Genomic DNA, 18,232 nt, shown 5'->3' on the forward strand with positions numbered 1-18,232 from the left:
ACATTAATCAAAGATATTGAAACTAGAGCACAGTTGGACCGTTTTAATGGCCTTTCGATTAGCACTATGCTGAATAGTGCAAAAGTAATTTTTCAGTTCCTTATAAAACACAGTAAAACAAGGTTTTTTGTTGGAAAATTTACATTTATGAATATGAAACTTAATTAGCAAAATAAATAGGTTAATAACAAAAGCTTCATTATTCAAATTATCATAATTAAAATACCCAAAAATTACAGTTTCATAATGCAAATTAAAGTTAAAGAGTACCCTTTTCTTTATTAAAACAGAAGCATCATACCAGAGCTTTTTAACATAACCACAGTGCCAGAAAAGGTGGGGTACAGTTTCCAAATGCAAAGAACAAAAAGAGCAATTTATATCAATACACAATCAGCTTTTGCTTGGCCCACATGCCGCAGTGAATTACGACATATGACTGGACCAAGGCTGCATCCGAAACCGTATACTTCCATACTATATAGTATGCTAAAATCAGTATGCGAGCCGAGTAGTATGTCCGAATTCATAGAATTCGAAAATCAGAGTAGGTTTTTAGTTATAATACTCTGCTGGATACTCCCAAAATAATTCCACAGAAATCCGCAGATTTTTACCAAAATTCTCAGCAGAAATAGCAAAAAATGTCCGCAGATTCCATCTGGCCCTGCTCATTGTTAATGAGCGCCGCCAGAAAAACAAAATCCTGAAAATAAATCAGTTATGAATAAAGCCTGCTGTTATTTATTTAAGCCTGCTCTCATTTTATTTATATTTTATTTTATTTGTTTGTTTGTTTGTTTAAGTCTGCTGTTTATTGTATTTATATTTTATTTGTTTGTTTATTTTATATTTGTATTCTATTTATTTGTTAGTTTGTTTGTATATTTGTTTATTTAAGCCTGCCATTTGTTTTATTTATATATATTTATTTATTTGTTTAAGTCTGATGTTTATTTTATTTATACTTCGTTTTATAAATAAATACATTTATATTTATATTTGTTTGCTTATTTGTATATATTAATTTATTTGTTTACATATTTATTTATTTTGTTCATTAGTTTATTTATTTTTTAAGCCTGTTCTTATTTTATTTATATTTTATTTATTTTTTTTGTTTGTTTATGTCTGATGTTTATTTTATTTATATATTATTTATTAATTTTTTGTATTTGGTTTATTTTTTATTTGTTTGTTTGCTTATTTGTATATATTCACTTATTTGTTTATGTATTTATTTATTCAAGCCTGCTCTTTATTTTATTTTATTTATTTTTTTTATTTAAGCCTGTTGTTTACTTTATTTATATTTTATTTATTAATATATTTTAAAAATCCTTTCATTTATTTGTTTTTATTTATTTTTCTATTATATTTATTTATTTGTTTATTTATGTAAGCCTGCACTTATTTTATTTATATTTTATTTATTTATTTAATTCATATTTCTTATTCTATGTGTTTATTTGTTATTTTTTTCTATTATATTTATTTATCTTTTTTTATTTATATTTTTTATTCTTTTATCTATTTTTTATTTTATTTATTTAATTAAGCTTTTTATTCTATTTACTTATTTAATATTTTTTAAGCCTGGTATTTATTCTATTTATTTATTTGTTTATTTGTTCATTTATTTATTTATTTAAGCCTGCTCTTTATTCTATTTTATTTATATTCCATTTAATCATTTATTTTATTTATATTTTATTTATTTTATTCATATTTTTTATTCTATTTATTTACTTAAGCCTGCTTTTTATTTTATTTTGGTTATATTCTATTCATTAATTTTAAATATTAACTTTAGCCGCAGTCAATCAAATCTACCACACTGCTAGAGTGTCACAATGCAAATCCATCTCCATAATTAATGCTATTGGTGGCGTCTCATTGCATAAACAACACAGTCATTTGTCACTATAGCCAACAATACAAACTACAGCAGATTTCATACTGCGGAGGGATGGTTTTCATTGAGTGCGAGCGTCCAGCCATGTAATCTGTTGCAGATGAATGTTGTTCTCCATTACTTTGAAAGCCTTTGCCATCAATAATTCTGTTGTTGTGTTTAACAGATATTACAGGATCCATTTGTCTAGTTTAACATCACCTCTCTGACTCTTTAGGAATATTATCCTTCGTTCTGATTCCCTCATGTGATAAGCTGAAGATTTAGATGGAGCTTTTAAAACGTATAGGCTACAGAAACCCCACAGTCCAGGTTTATAATAAACTGGTTACCCTCAGTCTCGCATTTGCTTCTTTTTTTTTTTTAAATCCTTGTGAAATCAAAATGTATTATGTTTATACTGTTAGCTCACATTGTTGTTCTTAAAGTGGACCTATTATGCAAAAATCACTTTTATAAGGGGTGTAAACACAGTTGTGTGGTAAGAGTGTGTGAATATATCCAGCTTCTAATGGTAAAAATGTATTCATTTTATTTAATGTAATCACACCTGATTAAAACAGTCTGCAGAAACACTTTGATTGACATTCTCCAATTGTACGTGTCATCAAAGGGGAAAGCCCCACCCACTAGTGACCATCTCTCCCTCATTAGCATAGGATGTTAGTCTTGTTTTTGAATCTGCCACTATGCTGACACATAGGTATTTGTAGCTCCGCCCTTTTTTAAAAAGAGCACAACCTCATTTGAATTTAAAGCAACAGTCACCAAAATACTAAAACTAGTATCGAAGCCTACTTATTAACCCCTAAAAAGTACAAATGTGTATCTCATACTATATTAAATGTACAAAAGTGTACCCTAAAGCTATTAATATTCACCTGTATGACATAAAAGGTACCGCCCAGTGACAGATTTTGTACCTTTATTTCTGAGTGTGGTGGCGCAGTGGAGCACTGCCGCCTCACAGCAAGAAGGTCGCTGGTTTAGGCTCAACCAGTTGGCATTTCTGTGTGGAGTTTGCATGTTCTCCCCATGTTGGCGTGGGTTTCCTCCGGGTGCTCTGGTTTCCCCCATCAGTCCAAAGACATGTGTTACAGGTGAATTGGGTAAAAGGGTTAGGTGGATAGACGATGTCATCGCTGATGGCCAATAGACAACATGATGCTAAGCTGGGATCGCCAATCCTCCACCCCGCCCCGTCGCAAACCATTTCCCGAAAAATACACATGTCAAGCGCTCCTCTGAGCTCCAGAGAGCAGTGCAGGTCGAACAGTTTATCAAGGATGCACCGCTGGATTGCATCTCACTATCGTTATTAAACGTGATATTCAGATATCCCAAGTCTCCTGGAAGTTCTGGGAGTCTGTATGCATTTGCGGGACTCATAATGCCCGCAAACGAGTGATAATCCCCCGGAAATCGCGCGTTTCCCTCCCGGTCCTCAAATAAGTCGCGCACCCTTCTCACCCCCGGATCCCTCCTCGCTCTTCAGACACGTTGCACACACTCTGTCAAGCTGAATGAGAATGTATGGGTGTTCCCCAGTGATGGGTTGCAGCTGGAAGGGCATCCGCTGCATAAAACATATGCTGGATAAGTTGGCGGTTCATTCCGCTGTGGTGACCCCCTGATTAATAAAGGGACTAAGCCGAAAAGAAAATGAACGAATGAATGAGTGTGTAGGCCAGGGATGGGCAAACTTGATCCTCCAGGGCCGGTGTCCCTGCAGCGTTTTCTTCCAACACTAGTCAAACACACCTGAACAAGCTAATCAGTGTCTTCAAGATCACTAGAAACTTGTAAGCAGGTGTGTTTGATTAGAGTTGGAGCTAAACTGTGTAGGACACCGGCGCTCCAGGACCGTGTTTGCCCATCACTGGTGTAGGCCATGTCTGAAATCACATACTTCCCTGGTATATATAACGTTAAAAACAGTGAATTCATAGTATTCAAAAAACAGTTTGTAAGACGACCTACTATACCTCTGGTGATCCCGTAATGTGACGCAGGAGAACTCATGAATGTGAATCGACCCAATTAACTGACGTGGGTTTGGTCATGTGATCATACAAATGGTGAATGTAGTACGTTTAAATTCCAATAATTCTATCTACACTACCTGACAAAAGTCTTGTCGGCTATCCAAGTTTTATAAACAACAAATAATAACTGGACTTCTAGTTGATCATTTGGTATCAGAAGTGGCTTATATGAAAGGCAAAGGCCTCTAGATTACGCTTATTTGACCACAATAAAATATGATCAGGCCTTGATTATTAATGATTTCATTAGGACAGTGCGGTCTGACTTTGCTCAAACAAATGTCTCATCACTGAACAGAAATAATGTCCAGTATAGAATATAAAGTCCTGCTGCAGTGGAGACAGAATGAATATTGTGTCTGACTCCATCATGAGCTTGGAGGACTGCATCCATACATCTCTGACATGACTCAAATCAGTCATCAAGTTCATCAAGACTCTTTGAATTCATCTTTAATGCCTCCTCCTTCGTCCTACCCCAGACATGCTCAATAATGTTCATGTCTGGTGACTGGGCTGACCAATCCTGGAGCACCTTGACCTTCTTTACTTTCAGGAGCTTTGATGTGGAGGCTGAAGTATGAGGAGCGCTATCCTGCTGGAGAATTGTCCCTCTCCTGTGGTTTGTAATGTAATGGGCAGCACAAATGTCTTGATACCTCAGGCTGTTGATGTTGCCATCCACTCGGCAGATCTCTCGCACACCCCCATACTGAATCTAACCCCAAACCATGATTTTCCCTTCACCAAACTTGACTGTTTTCTATGAGATTCTTGGCTCCATGTGGGTTCCAGTAGGTCTTCTGCAGTATTTGTGATGCAGTTCAACAGATGATTTCTCAGGAAAATTGACCTTCTGCCACTTTTCCAAATGATCAACAAGAAGTCAAGTTATTATTGGTTGCTCTTACAACTGTGATCAACAAGTTCAGACGCAACCCCTCAGTTTCAGTTCTTGAAGATACAGAAGTAAAAGTGTCCGCAATTTCCGATTCACATAGACACAAAGTTATTAACCATCCAAACTACTGTATTATCACATATAACATCCTGAATACCCTGGCAACAATCCAGATTAGTACAGTAACCACAACACCCTAGCAACACTATGCAAATAACCACCTACAAAAGGACTAGAACACCCTAGTAACCACCCAAGACAGGCAAGAATCCATCTAAAACCATCTGAACCATCACCAGAACACCCTAGCAACACCTAGAACTTTATTGCAACCATCAAACAGAATATCCTAGCAACCATCCTAAATAACCTAGCAACCACCACCTACACAACACCTAGGACAGCTTAGCAAACATCAATCAGAGCGCCCCAGCAACCATCTAAATACATGCAAGAAAGCATCCAAAATATTGTAGCAATCATCAACCAGCAACACCTTGACCTCTCTTGCAACCATCAAACTGAATATCCTAGCAACCATCAAAATAACCTAGCAACCACCACCTAGACAACACTTAGGACAGTTTAGCAACCATCAACCATAACGCCCCAGAAACCATCTAAAAACAGGCAAGAAACCATCAAAAATAACCTAACAACTATCAATCAGAATATCCTAGCAACCATTCCATAACCTAGTAACCACCACCTAGAAAACACCTAGGACAGTCTAGCAACCATCTAAAAACAGTTTCAGTTCTTGAAGATACAGAAGTAAAAGTGTCCGCAATTTCCGGTTCACATAGACTTTATCGGGAAATTCCACACTCCTGAATCTCATACATGGAGTGGGATGGTGGAAATCCCCCGGCATCTATTGGGAAAAGGTTTCTTTATTATGTGTGTCCTGTAATGATGATGTGCAGCTCAACATCTGACTCACAAGGAATCCCACAGCACTGTTTGCATCCATCTGATTTAATATGAGATCCCGGGTGACGTTCCCTTCAGTTTATTGTTAGAGGTGCCAAAAAAAATGAAATAACTCTTTAGTCACGTCCTTTCTTTACCAGAAATCATCATAATGACACCCAGAGGAGAATCCCTCCTGCATTTGGAGTGTTTCTAAATCCTCTAACTTGACTCTGTGTTGTCGTGTTCATGTTGTTTTATTATATATTGTACATCGACGGGCAGCACGGGGGCTCAGTGGTTAGCACTGTCGCCTTAAAGCAAGCTGGTTCGAGTCCCGGCTGGGTCAATTAACATTTCTGTGTGGAGTTTGCATGTTCTCCCCTTGTTGGCGTGGGATTCCTCTGGGTGCTCCGGTTTCCTCCACAATCCAAACACATGTGCTAAAGGGGAATCGATTAACTAAATTGGCCGTAGTGTGTGTGTGTGTGTGAATGAGTGTGGTGTTTCCCAGTACTGGGTTGCAGCTGTAAGGTCATCCGCTGTGTAAAACATATGCTAGAATAGCTGGCGGTTCATTCCGCTGTGGTGACCCCTGATAAATAAAGGACTAAAGGTGCTTTTGTAACCCCGCCAGTCCTACACCACCCAACTCGCTCCAGGCTGGGATCGAACCGTCAACCTTCTGCATGGGAGTCCGTTGCTCTAACAAGGAGGCTAAAGACCGTGGCATCTAGTATCTGTCGCTAGAGCACTTTTAGAGATCAGAGGAGTGAGGTTTACCTGCACAGCACTTACTAGCTAGCTTCCGTTACACTCACCCCCCTAAACCTCACTCCCATCCGGGGCACGGCACCAATGTAACCCAGCCGGTCCTACACTACCCATCCCACTCCGAGCTGGGATCGAACCGGCAGCTCTCCGCATGGGAGTCAGTTGCTCTAACAAGGGGGCTAAAGACCATGGCCCCTAGTGTCTGTTGCTAGAGCACCTTTATAGGTCAGAGGAGTGAGGTTTACCTGCACAGCACTTACTAGCTGGTTTCACTTTCACACCTGTGAATTGATTCATTTGTCCCGAAACAGGGATTAAAATTGTTACATTATTGCTCTTTGTTATTGATGAGGTTCGCTTTCACACGGCACAGTTTCTAAATGTCGTCATCAGATATAAATCAGAGGTAAGACTCTCTTATGCACAGCCCTTGGCTAGACTGCAGTTCGGTCAATGTTCCCAACGGATAAACAGCTCTCATTAATAGTTCAGCATGCTGATTATTATTATTATTATTATTATTATTATTATTATTATTATTGTTATTTGTTCAGTAGCCAATGGATTGTATTAATTAATTAATTAATTAATTAATTAATTAATTAATTAATTAATTTATTTATTTATTTATTTATTTATTTATTTATTTATTCATTCATTCATTCATTTATTTATTTACTTATTTATTTATTCTGTATAATAATAACAATAATAATAATGCAAATAATAATAATAATAATAATAATAATTATTATTATTATTATTATTATTATAACAATAAACCACTTGGAACAATTATTTTAACTCTTTTTAATATTATAATATTCACACTGAAGTCATTTTGTGTATTTTTAGACTCTCACTTAATATAACTCAATTAAAAAATATATAATATTATTAATAAAATGAGTCATCAGAATTAAAATGGAACATATTCATTCATTAGATTAGGAAATGATTGGTTTTAATGGAAAATCGGTGGTCATAATGTGCATAAAATGCCTTGAAAACATTTTCTATGCGTCAATTTCACCATAAACATTTGGAAAGACACTCGTATAGTAAACAGTTTGGGCTTTCTGTAACTTCTCAATGTGCGTCAGTGTTTGGACAATGACCCATCTAGATATAAACAGTTGTTTTTTAGCTATTAAATTTCAAGTATGTATATCCTGTTTGTTATGAGTCAGAGGGTAAAGCAAGGGAACTACGTTTATCCCTTATCGTTCACGCACACATCGACTACAAAATATTAAATACATTTCTATCTTCATCATTCGGGTAGACATGTCATGTGTAGAGAGCTCTGTTAGTTTGTGTCCTACAGTTTCTGAGATTAAAACCACCGTTGTTTTGTTGCATTTCAGATTTCATTATGTAAATCCCCAAATACAAACACTACTGGGAATTCTCGGGCAAGTATAATACGTTTTTCATGTAGACAATCCTGGAAATAATTTGAGCAGGGTCTATCCTGGATGTCAAGCTGGATTTACATTGTTTAGAAGAGGAGCATTGATGTTTTCAGAGCATCAGGAATGCCCCCCCCCTCCCCTCGGCCCTCTGGGCACTGTGTACTGAGAGACTGGAAATGAAACAATGGCACCATTATATCATATCCTTTCAATTTAGTTAAGAAGGACATGATGGAAAACCAGGACAGGTGGTTTTAATAGCAGCAGACCCATGGGAATATGCGGACTGAAGGCAAGAGATGAACAGGGAATTTGGAGGACAAGAATACAGCGAAGATGCTTCTGCTCTTTCATCTGAACATCTCATATCAGCTTAATCAACTTAAAAAAAAAAAAAAACTCATGATCCGCTAGACAGCAAACAGACACATTAAACCCCATGAAAAGACCCTGGTAACCACTTATCAACCATTCAAAATACCCAAGTAAGCATATTTAAAAGACCATCAAAAATAGCCTGTAAAGCTTCTACCTAGTCACCAAAATGCCATAATATTTGATTAGAAAACACGTAGGACACCCTAGCAACCATACAGTATAGCCTAGCAACCATCAACCAGAATACCTGAGCAACCATACAAAATACTGTATTAACCCAACCCCTCGATCATCCTAAATACCCCAGCAAAAACATAAACCAGAACACCCTGACAACCACCAAGTTACCCAAGCAACCATTCATAATAGCTAAGCAACCATCTGCCAGAACACCTTAGCAAGTTAGCAACCATTCAAACCATCGTGTCAGCACCTAGAACATCCTAATTACCCTAGCAACAATCCAAAATAATGTGGCAACCATCAACCAGACTATAAAACAAAAATAAAAAATAGCCATCCTAAACACACTACAATCATTCCAAAATAGTGTAGCAACCATATACCAGAACAACTACCAGTCAGTTAACCACAGCAACCATTCAAAATTCCCAAGTATCTACAGACACATATACACAAGACACCCTAGCAGCCATCCTAAATACCCTAATAACCAACCAGAATAGTCCAGCAACCACAACACCCTAGAAACCATACTAAATACACTAGCAACTATTCAAAATAACCTAGCAACCATGTAGCAGAACACGGTAACAAAGTTATCAACCATCCAAACTACTGTATTAACACATATAACATCATGAATACCCTGGCAACAATCCAGAATAGTACAGTAACCACAACACCCTAGCAACTCAATGCAAGTGACCACTTAGAAAAGGACTAGAACACCCTAGTAACCACCCAAGACAGGCAAGAATCCATCTAAAACCATCTGAACCATCATCAGAACACTCTAGCAACACCTAGAACTTTATTGCAACCATCAAACAGAATATCCTAGCAACCATCCTAAATAACCTAGCAACCACCACCTACACAACACCTAGGACAGCTTAGCAAACATCAATCAGAGCGCCCCAGCAACCATCTAAATACATGCAAGAAAGCATCCAAAATATTGTAGCAATCATCAACCAGAACTTCCTAGCAACACCTTAACCTCTCTTGCAACCATCAAACTGAATATCCTAGCAACCATCAAAATAACCTAGCAACCACCACCTAGACAACACTTAGGACAGTTTAGCAACCATCAACCATAACGCCCCAGAAACCATCTAAAAACAGGCAAGAAACCATCAAAAATAACCTAACAACTATCAATCAGAATATCCTAGCAACCATTCCATAACCTAGTAACCACCACCTAGAAAACACCCAGGACAGTCTAGCAACCATCTAAAACAGCCAAGAAGCTATCTAAAATAACCTAGCAACTATCAAGTAGAACACCCTAGCAACTCCTAGAACTATCTTACAACCTTCAAAGAGAATACGCTAGCAACCATCCTAAATAACCTAGCAACCACCCAGACAACAGGATCATCCAGAGCAAACCATCAACCATCTGAAAACAGGCAAGAAACCATCCAAAATAACCTAGCAACCGTCAACCAGAACACCCTAGCAACACCTAGAACTCTCTTGGAACCATCAAACAGAATATGCTAGCAACCATCCTAAATTACCAAGTAACCACCACTTAGACAACACCTAGGACAGCCTATCAACCAGAACACCCCAGCAACCATGTAAAAACAGGCAATAAACCATCCAAATTAACCTACCAACCGCCAGGCAAAACAACCTAGCAACACCTTGAACTTTCTTGCAACCATCAAACAGTATGTCCTAGCAACCTTCAAAATAACCTAGCAACCAACACCTAGGACACCCTAGCAACTATCAACCAAAGCGCCCCAGCAACCATCTAAAAACAAGCAAGAAACCATCCAAAATAACGTAGCAACTATCAATCAGAACACCCTAGCAACACCTTGAACTCTCTTGCAACGATCAAACAGAATATCCTAGCAACCATTCTAAATAACCTTGTAACCACAACCTAGACAAAACCTAGGACAGTCTAGCAACCATCTAAAAACAGCCAAGAAGCTATCTAAAATAACCTAGCAACCATCAACCAGAACACCCTAGCAACTCCTAGAACTCTCTTACAACCATCAAACAGAATACGCTAGCAACCATCCTAAATAACCTAGTAACCAACACCTAGACAACACGATCACCCAGAGCAAACCATCAACCATCTGAAAACAGGCAAGAAACCATCCAAAATAACCTAGCAACCACCAGGCAGAACACCCTAGCAACACCTTGAACGTTCTTGCAACCATCAAACCGAGTGTCCCGGCAACACTCAAAATAACCTAGCAACCACCACCAAGGACAGCCTAGCAACCATCAGCCAGAACGCCCTAGCAACCATCTAAAAACAGGCAAGAAACCATCCAAAATAACGTAGCAACCATCAATCAAAATACCCTAGCAACATTCTAAATACCCCAAGAGCGATTCATTCCACTGGTTGATATTGCTATACCATTTAGTGTATGTTGTTATTGTTCTTAATATTTTCCTTGTAAGATAATATATATATATATTTATATAAATATCCAGTATGCTGATTTTTTAGATTTTTGGCAACCTCTGCTCTAGAAACCAGCCAAACACTTCAGTGGGTAACTAGACCAGCATCATTTAATCAGTCTGAGAGCTTCACTGTCAGCTCGTGTAGTGTTATTCGGCTAAACACACAATGTTTTGAGGACACAAACCGCTGCATTAATCAGTGTCTATCATTATGTTTCATGCCTTTCAGCCTCTGCTGGCTTCCCTCATTAGAGCCAATAAAAACAATCAACAATCAAAACAATGGTGACTTAATCAAGCAGACACATCATTATCTCTGTTGACACAATCTTAACGGTATTTGAAGGACCGCCTTGGGGAAAGTCATGCAAAAATATTTTTTATTATTAAGATTGACGCATGGTGGAGGCGACATGGTGGTTCAGTCGCATCACAGTAAGAAGGTTGCTGGTTCGAGTCCCGGCTGGGTCAGTTGGCATTTCTGTGTGGAGTTTGCATGTTCTCCCCGTGTTGGCGTGGGTTTCCTCTGCTCTGTTTTCCCCCACAGTCCAAACACGTGCGCTATAGGTGAATTGAATAAGCTAAATTGGCAGTAGTGTATGAGTGTGAATGAGTGTGTATGGGTGTTTCCCAGTACTGGGTTCCAGCTGGAAGGGCATCCGCTGTGTAAAACATATCCTGGAATAGTTGGCGGTTCATTCCGCTGTGGCGACCCCTGCTGAATATAGGGACTAAAGCTGCGGTCACACTAGATTTTTTGTGTGTGAAATTCTGTCGTACGACGATGTGAAAAGCGGCGGGATTAAACAAGATAATTAGACATTTAAAAAGCGGACGATTACTCCACGTTTTAAATTTATGTCCAGAGAGGTCATGTTTTGTTTCTCGGTTGGTCTCATGCAGTCAAGTGATGCGATTTCGCAGGTCAGAGTTCACCAAGCTTGAACTTTGCACCGAATCGACCTGCAAAACTTAACGCATGACTATGTGTTTCCGGTCGGACGTATTCACGTGCGTATGAATGGAAATCTATGGGGAGAATAGTCAAGTGTGACCGCAGCTTAAGCCGAAGGAAAATGAATGAATGAATGATTGATGCTTGGTTAATCTAAAAGACAGAGGCCAAATATTATATTTTCAATGTCTTCGATTTATTATCATCATTTTGACAATTTAATGATCGATGACGAAAACATTTTCACATCAAATAATTGTGCGCAATCAAATAAATTATTTGCGAACAATTTTTAAGCATAGCCAGCAAGAACAAAATCGATGTTATATAATAAGAACAAACGTAAATAAATCAGCATGTTTACATATAGACATTTTCAATCGTAATTGTACACAATTGTAAATTGTACGTCTGATTTCATACGAATTAGCCATGACCTCAAAAAGTTACCAATTGCCGTGAGATAGCGATGAAGTAACACATAAACAAGTGTAAAATCAAACCCAGGCTCATTCTGAAAACATACCACTGTATACATTTCTAAGAGAGCGCTAAATACATCCTTTGAGCTAAGTTTTTTGGGGTTTTTGGTTTTTTTTCAAGTTTTTCAAGTTTTTGTTTTCACGAATCCACCAGAGACCGCTGCGTAGGCTTTTTGAGATCTCAAATTTCTCTTTCGAGTGCCATTCACGCCTGCTGTTCTCACGTAAAACCACCTGAGGGCGCAGTTGACTACTGACTAACTGATTGACCAATCAACTGCCCCACCCTCCTCCTTCCCTAAACCCAACCAATAGTGTTTTCAAAGGCACCGATTGACCCACCCACTTCCCCAAACCTAACCGACAGTGTTTTCAAAAGCAATACAGAAAAAGATTTCAGATTTTACCACATTCTCACACTTATTTAATTGTTTATTTTATTTTTTGGCTTCTGTTTTTTGTTTTACCCGCTTTCTGGAACTGTTCTTCGCCAGACTCGAACAATGTCGTCAAGGTCAACTCCGCTCTGCATCTCTAGTCTGCTGACGTAGATGGCGAGCTAACTAGATAAACTGGTAACAGCAGGAAAAGCCGTCTATACGGAGGTAAGCACAAAAAGGAACGTCGTCATACCATCCCGTAGCTTTCGTTTTAAAGACGAAATGCAGCCATACGTACTTCTGGCTAAATAATTCGCAAACTCCAGAAATGTATATAGGGCTACGCTTTCAGAATGAGCCTATGTTGGTAAAATCAAGTCGTTATTCGACATGTGCAAGACAGTGTCTACAGGTGGCGCTGTTGTAAGGCAAATCCCCAGTCTTTGAATCTTTAATGCGTGCAATTCCTCCATGTTCATCAGATCCAGAGATGCATTCTCAGCGAAAGCGTTAGCGTCATCTCACATCTCGTCCATTTCGAGAAGATTCAAGTCACTGAAAAACAAAGTATTCATTGATTACGTGAGCGTAACCGTAGGACTGTATAGTAATATGTAAATATAATATTATATATAATATAATATTAATTATATTATATATAATATTAATCATAAACAGCCAAAATCTTAATAACAGGCAGGTAATAACCCACTAATAAATAGTGAGAATTGGTAGATAAACTAAAGTTTAACCAATTTTTTTTTTTTATTATACGAGGCTACAGCCCATAATGAATACTGAACAGACTCTGGCTCCAAATGACATCATCAGCATAAGATGTCCGCCACCATCATGGGACACTTTGGCTTCACTTTTTTTATTTATTAATTTTTTTTTACAGTGGAGGTTAGCGGAGATTAATGATGAATATAGTAATTTGTCGCCCCCTGTTGGCGAAACAATGCAACTTGTAGGCAGATTTGCTCAAACAATCTTCTCTATTCTGTTTTGATTACTCTTATACTTGCCATTACTTCATTTATTTGATCAACAATATTGTAAGAAAGTAGCCACTAATTCAACATTGTGTGTAAATAAATAAACAATTATTTACTCATTTATTTGATCTCACTTTATTTTGCCACAATATTCAACTACTTATAAACGATTAACTATGACTTTGACCGAAATAAACTCCTAATTTACTGCTTATTAAATGATTAATGTTGTCTATTATTAATATTATGAAGTGCATATTGATATACATTCCTTACTTTAATTATGACTTTAACCTAAATCAACTCCTTATTTACAGCTTATTAAGGTATTATTGGGTTAAAGTAAACAGGATTAAGAATGTATAATAATATATGACTTATAATATTAATCATAAACAGCCAATATCTTAATAACAGGCAGGTAATAACCCACTAATAAATAGTGAGAATTCGAAGATAAGCTAAAGTTTTACCAATCATTTTTATGAATTATACGAGGCTACAGCTCATGATGTATACTGAACAGACTCCGGCTCCAAATACTATCATCAGCATAAGATGTCCGCCACCATCATGGGACATTTTGGCTTCACTTTTTTTTTTTTTTTTTTTGTCTTTTTTACAGTGGAGATCAATGTGAATGTAGTATTTTGTCGCCCCTTGTACTGCTGATTTAATAATAAATGTTGTTTATTATTAATATTATGAAGTGCATATTGATATACATTCCTAATCCTACTTACTTAAACACAAATAAACCATTATTTATGACTTTAACCTAAATCAACTCCTAATTTACAGCTTATTAAGGTATTATTGGGTTAAAGTAAGTAGGATTTAGAATGTAGAATAATGTGTACTTTATAATATTAATCATAAATAGCCAATATCTTAATAACAGGCAGGTAATATTCCCCTAATAAATATTGAGAATTGGTAGATAAACTAAAGTTTTACCAATGATCAACACTGAACAGACTCTGGCTCCAAATGACATCATCAGCATAAGATGTCAGCCACCATCATGGGACATTTAGGCTTCACTTTATTTTTTACAGTTGAGGTTAGTGCAGATCAATGATAAATGTAGTAATTTGTCGCCCCGTGTTGGCGAAACAATGCAACTTGTAGGCAGATTTGCTGAAACAATCTTCTCTATTCTGTTTTGATTACTCTTATACTTGCCATTACTTCATTTGTTTGATCAACAATATTGTAAGAAAGTAGCCACTAATTCGACATTGTGTGTAAATAAATAAACAATTATTTACTCATTTATTTGATCTCACTTTATTTTGCCACAATATTCAACTACTTATAAACGATTAACTATGACTTTGACCTAAATAAACTCCTAATTTACTGCTTATTAAATTAATAATGTTGTCTATTATTAATATTATGAAGTGCATATTGATATACATTCCTTACTTAAACCCAAATAAACCATTAATTATGACTTTAACCTAAATCAACTCCTAATTTACATCTTATTAAGGTATTATTTAGTAAAGTAAGTAGGATTTAGAATGTAGAATAATGTGTACGTTATAATATTAATCATAAACAGCCAATATCTTAATAACATATAGGTAATATTCCACTAATAAATAGTGAGAATTGGTAGATAAACTAAAGTTTTACCAATGATCAACACTGAATAGACTCTGGCTCCAAATGACATCATCAGCATAAGATGTCAGCCACCATCATGGGACATTTAGGCTTCACTTTATTTTTGACAATGGAGGTTGGTGCAGATCAATGATAAATGTAGTAATTTGTTGCCCCCTGTTGGCGAAACAATGCAACTTGTAGATAGATTTGCTCAAACAATCTTCTCTATTCTGTTTTGATTGCCTAGTTTCTTATGTTTGCCATTGCTTTGTTTATTCAATCAACAATATCGGAATAAAAATATACATAAATTAATCCATAATAAAAAATATACATTTATTTAAAGGATAATTTATCCCTCTGATGCAAATCTGAATTGTTCAGCATCATCACTGCAGTCTTCAGTGTCACACGATCCTTCAGAAATCATTAAAACATGACAATTTAGAGCTCACTTAAAGAGACAGACGAATGAAGTATTTTATTCTGAATTATAAGCCTTCCTTAACGAAGCAAACTCATAACAAATAGCTAAAGGGATCCAGAGCAGAAACGACAAGCACATAATGACGCTCTTCAGAGTGATTAAGCGAATAATTACAGCTCATCAGTCTGCACGGTCAATGAGACGGTTACCATAGCAACCGCTCACGAGTCACACTGCTGAGCACTGGAGGTGTGATGGAGAGGCCGCGCCGCGAGTAAACACCGGTTAACAGAAATAACCCCAAAGAGGCTAATCAATATTAATGAAAACCCTGACAGGCTTTTGATGAGCTCCTCCAATTCGTTGAGCGTAAGGAAGTCGAGTGCTTGCGTCGAGTGTTCAGTTTTTAGCAAGCTTAACGGGGACCTATTATGCCACTTTTTACAAGATGTAAATTAAGTCTCTGTTGTCTCTAGAGTGTGGGTGTGTGTGTGAAGTTTCAGCTCACACCGATGATGTTTCATGCCTCTCTGAAACTGACTCGTTTAGGCTTTGATCCTAAATGTGGCATTTGGTGACTGTCGCTTTAAATTTAAATGAGACTGGGATGTTTCATGAAGAGGGCGGAGCTACAAAAGCCTGTGTGTCAGCATAGTGGCAGATTTAAAAACAAGACTCATGTCGTATGCTAATAGCCATTAGTGGGCGGGGCTTAACCCTTCTGATGACACATACAAAGGAAGAATGTCAATCATCATGTGTGATTATAATAAATTAATATAATAAATGTGCACTATTAGAAGCTACTTATATTCACAGATTGCAGCCACACAACTGTTTAAACCCCTTATAAATATGATTTTTGATAATAGGTCCACTTTAAACTAAAAAAACAAACATACTAGTATCCTTTTTTTGGCTACAAGTAGTTCCAACCCCAATCGGACATACCTGGGCTAGCTAATCAAGCTCTCAAGCTGCAGTCACACTGGACTTATCACTTCATAAACTTTCAATCGTAGCGCAAAATGCGGGGACCCCCCGGAAATCAAGTGGGGGGTCTGATGGTCACTGAATACTCCTCCAAGACCAAGTTTGAGCGCCCCTGCCAAATATGGTTTGGCCTGGTCTAGATACAGTGGCCTAGACATACAGTATGTGAGTCTGACGGTCATGGTATACTCCCCCAGGACTAAGTTCGGGCACCCCTGCCGTATATGGTTTGGCCCGGTCTAGATAGAGTGGCCTAGACATACAGTATGTGAGTCTGAGGGGCCACAGCTGCATATACAGTTGAAGTCTGAAACAGTGATATTTCTTCTTCTGGAGAAAGTCTCATTTGTTTTATTTCAGCTAGAATGAAAGCAGTTTAATTAAAAAGTTTTTTAAACCATTTTGAGGTCAAAATTATTAGACACCTTGGGTAATATATTTTGTTTTCGATTGCCTACAAAACAAACCGCTGTTATAAAATGACTTGCCAAATTACCCTAACTTTACCCTAGTTACGCTTTTAAATGTCACTTTAAGCTGATTACTAGTATCTTGGAAGATATCTAGTCAAATATTATTTACTGTCATCATGGCAATGATAAAATAAATCAGTAATTAGAAATGAGTTATTAAAACTATTATGTTTAGAAATGTGTTGAAATTAATCTGCTTTCTGTTAAACAGAAATAGGGTTAAAAAAAAAACTCCACAGGAGGACTAACAATTCTGACTTTACATTTTGTGGTTTCACCTGTGTGTCAGGTGCGCTGTGAGCGCCCGCTGTCGCCCCCATGTGGCTCAGTGAGGGAATTCGGCTCGGCTGACCTCGCAGTGTTACTGTGATGGTGGTGGGAGCTTTCAGACCTGCACACAACGCGTACAAACACACACACACACACACACACACACACACACACACACACACACACACACACACACACACACACACACACACACACACACACACACACACACACACACACACACACATTACAGGAATCTCAAACTTTTAAACATTATTATATAACAATTCATCATTCATTCATTTTCTTTTCGGCTTAGTCCCTTTGTTAATCAGGGGTCGCCACAGTGGAATGAACTGCCAACTTACGCAGCGGATGCCCTTCCAGCTGCAACCCATCACTGGGAAACACCCATATACTCTCATTCACACACACACATACACTACGGACAATTTAGCTTACCCAATTGAACGGGAGCACCCGGAGGAAACCCTCGCCAACACGGGGAGAACATGCAAACTCCACACGGAAACACCAACTGGCCTAGCCAGGGCTCGAACCAGTGACCCTCTTGCTGTTACATCAGTTTTCATGCATTTATTCATTTTCTTTTCAGCTTAGTCCCTTTATTAATCAGGGGTCGCCACAGCGGAATGAACC

The 18,232-nt window shown here is 37.5% G+C and overlaps 1 protein-coding gene across 22 annotated transcripts in view; it reads right to left on the minus strand.

The window, feature by feature from the left end:
* Positions 1-12,106: 12,106 nt before the first annotated feature.
* Positions 12,107-18,232, minus strand: part of kansl3 (KAT8 regulatory NSL complex subunit 3) — a 44,019-nt gene continuing 37,893 nt past the window's right edge. For 12 of the 22 annotated variants that reach the window (XM_073909525.1, XM_073909516.1, XM_073909523.1 and 9 more), the window contains 2 exons: positions 17,581-17,693; positions 12,107-13,349 (listed from right to left, as the gene is read on the minus strand). In XM_073909525.1, coding sequence (XP_073765626.1) covers positions 13,347-13,349; positions 17,581-17,693 — 116 coding nt within the window. In that variant the 3' untranslated portion in view covers positions 12,107-13,346. Of the gene's footprint in view, positions 13,350-14,404; positions 14,571-15,258; positions 17,694-18,232 lie in introns of those variants that run through there. The other 10 variants (XR_012383729.1, XM_073909512.1, XM_073909508.1 and 7 more) reach the window with 3 other exon arrangements.

Source organism: Danio rerio, chromosome 8, assembly GCF_049306965.1.
Source record: "Danio rerio strain Tuebingen ecotype United States chromosome 8, GRCz12tu, whole genome shotgun sequence".
Taxonomy (NCBI): domain Eukaryota; kingdom Metazoa; phylum Chordata; class Actinopteri; order Cypriniformes; family Danionidae; genus Danio; species Danio rerio.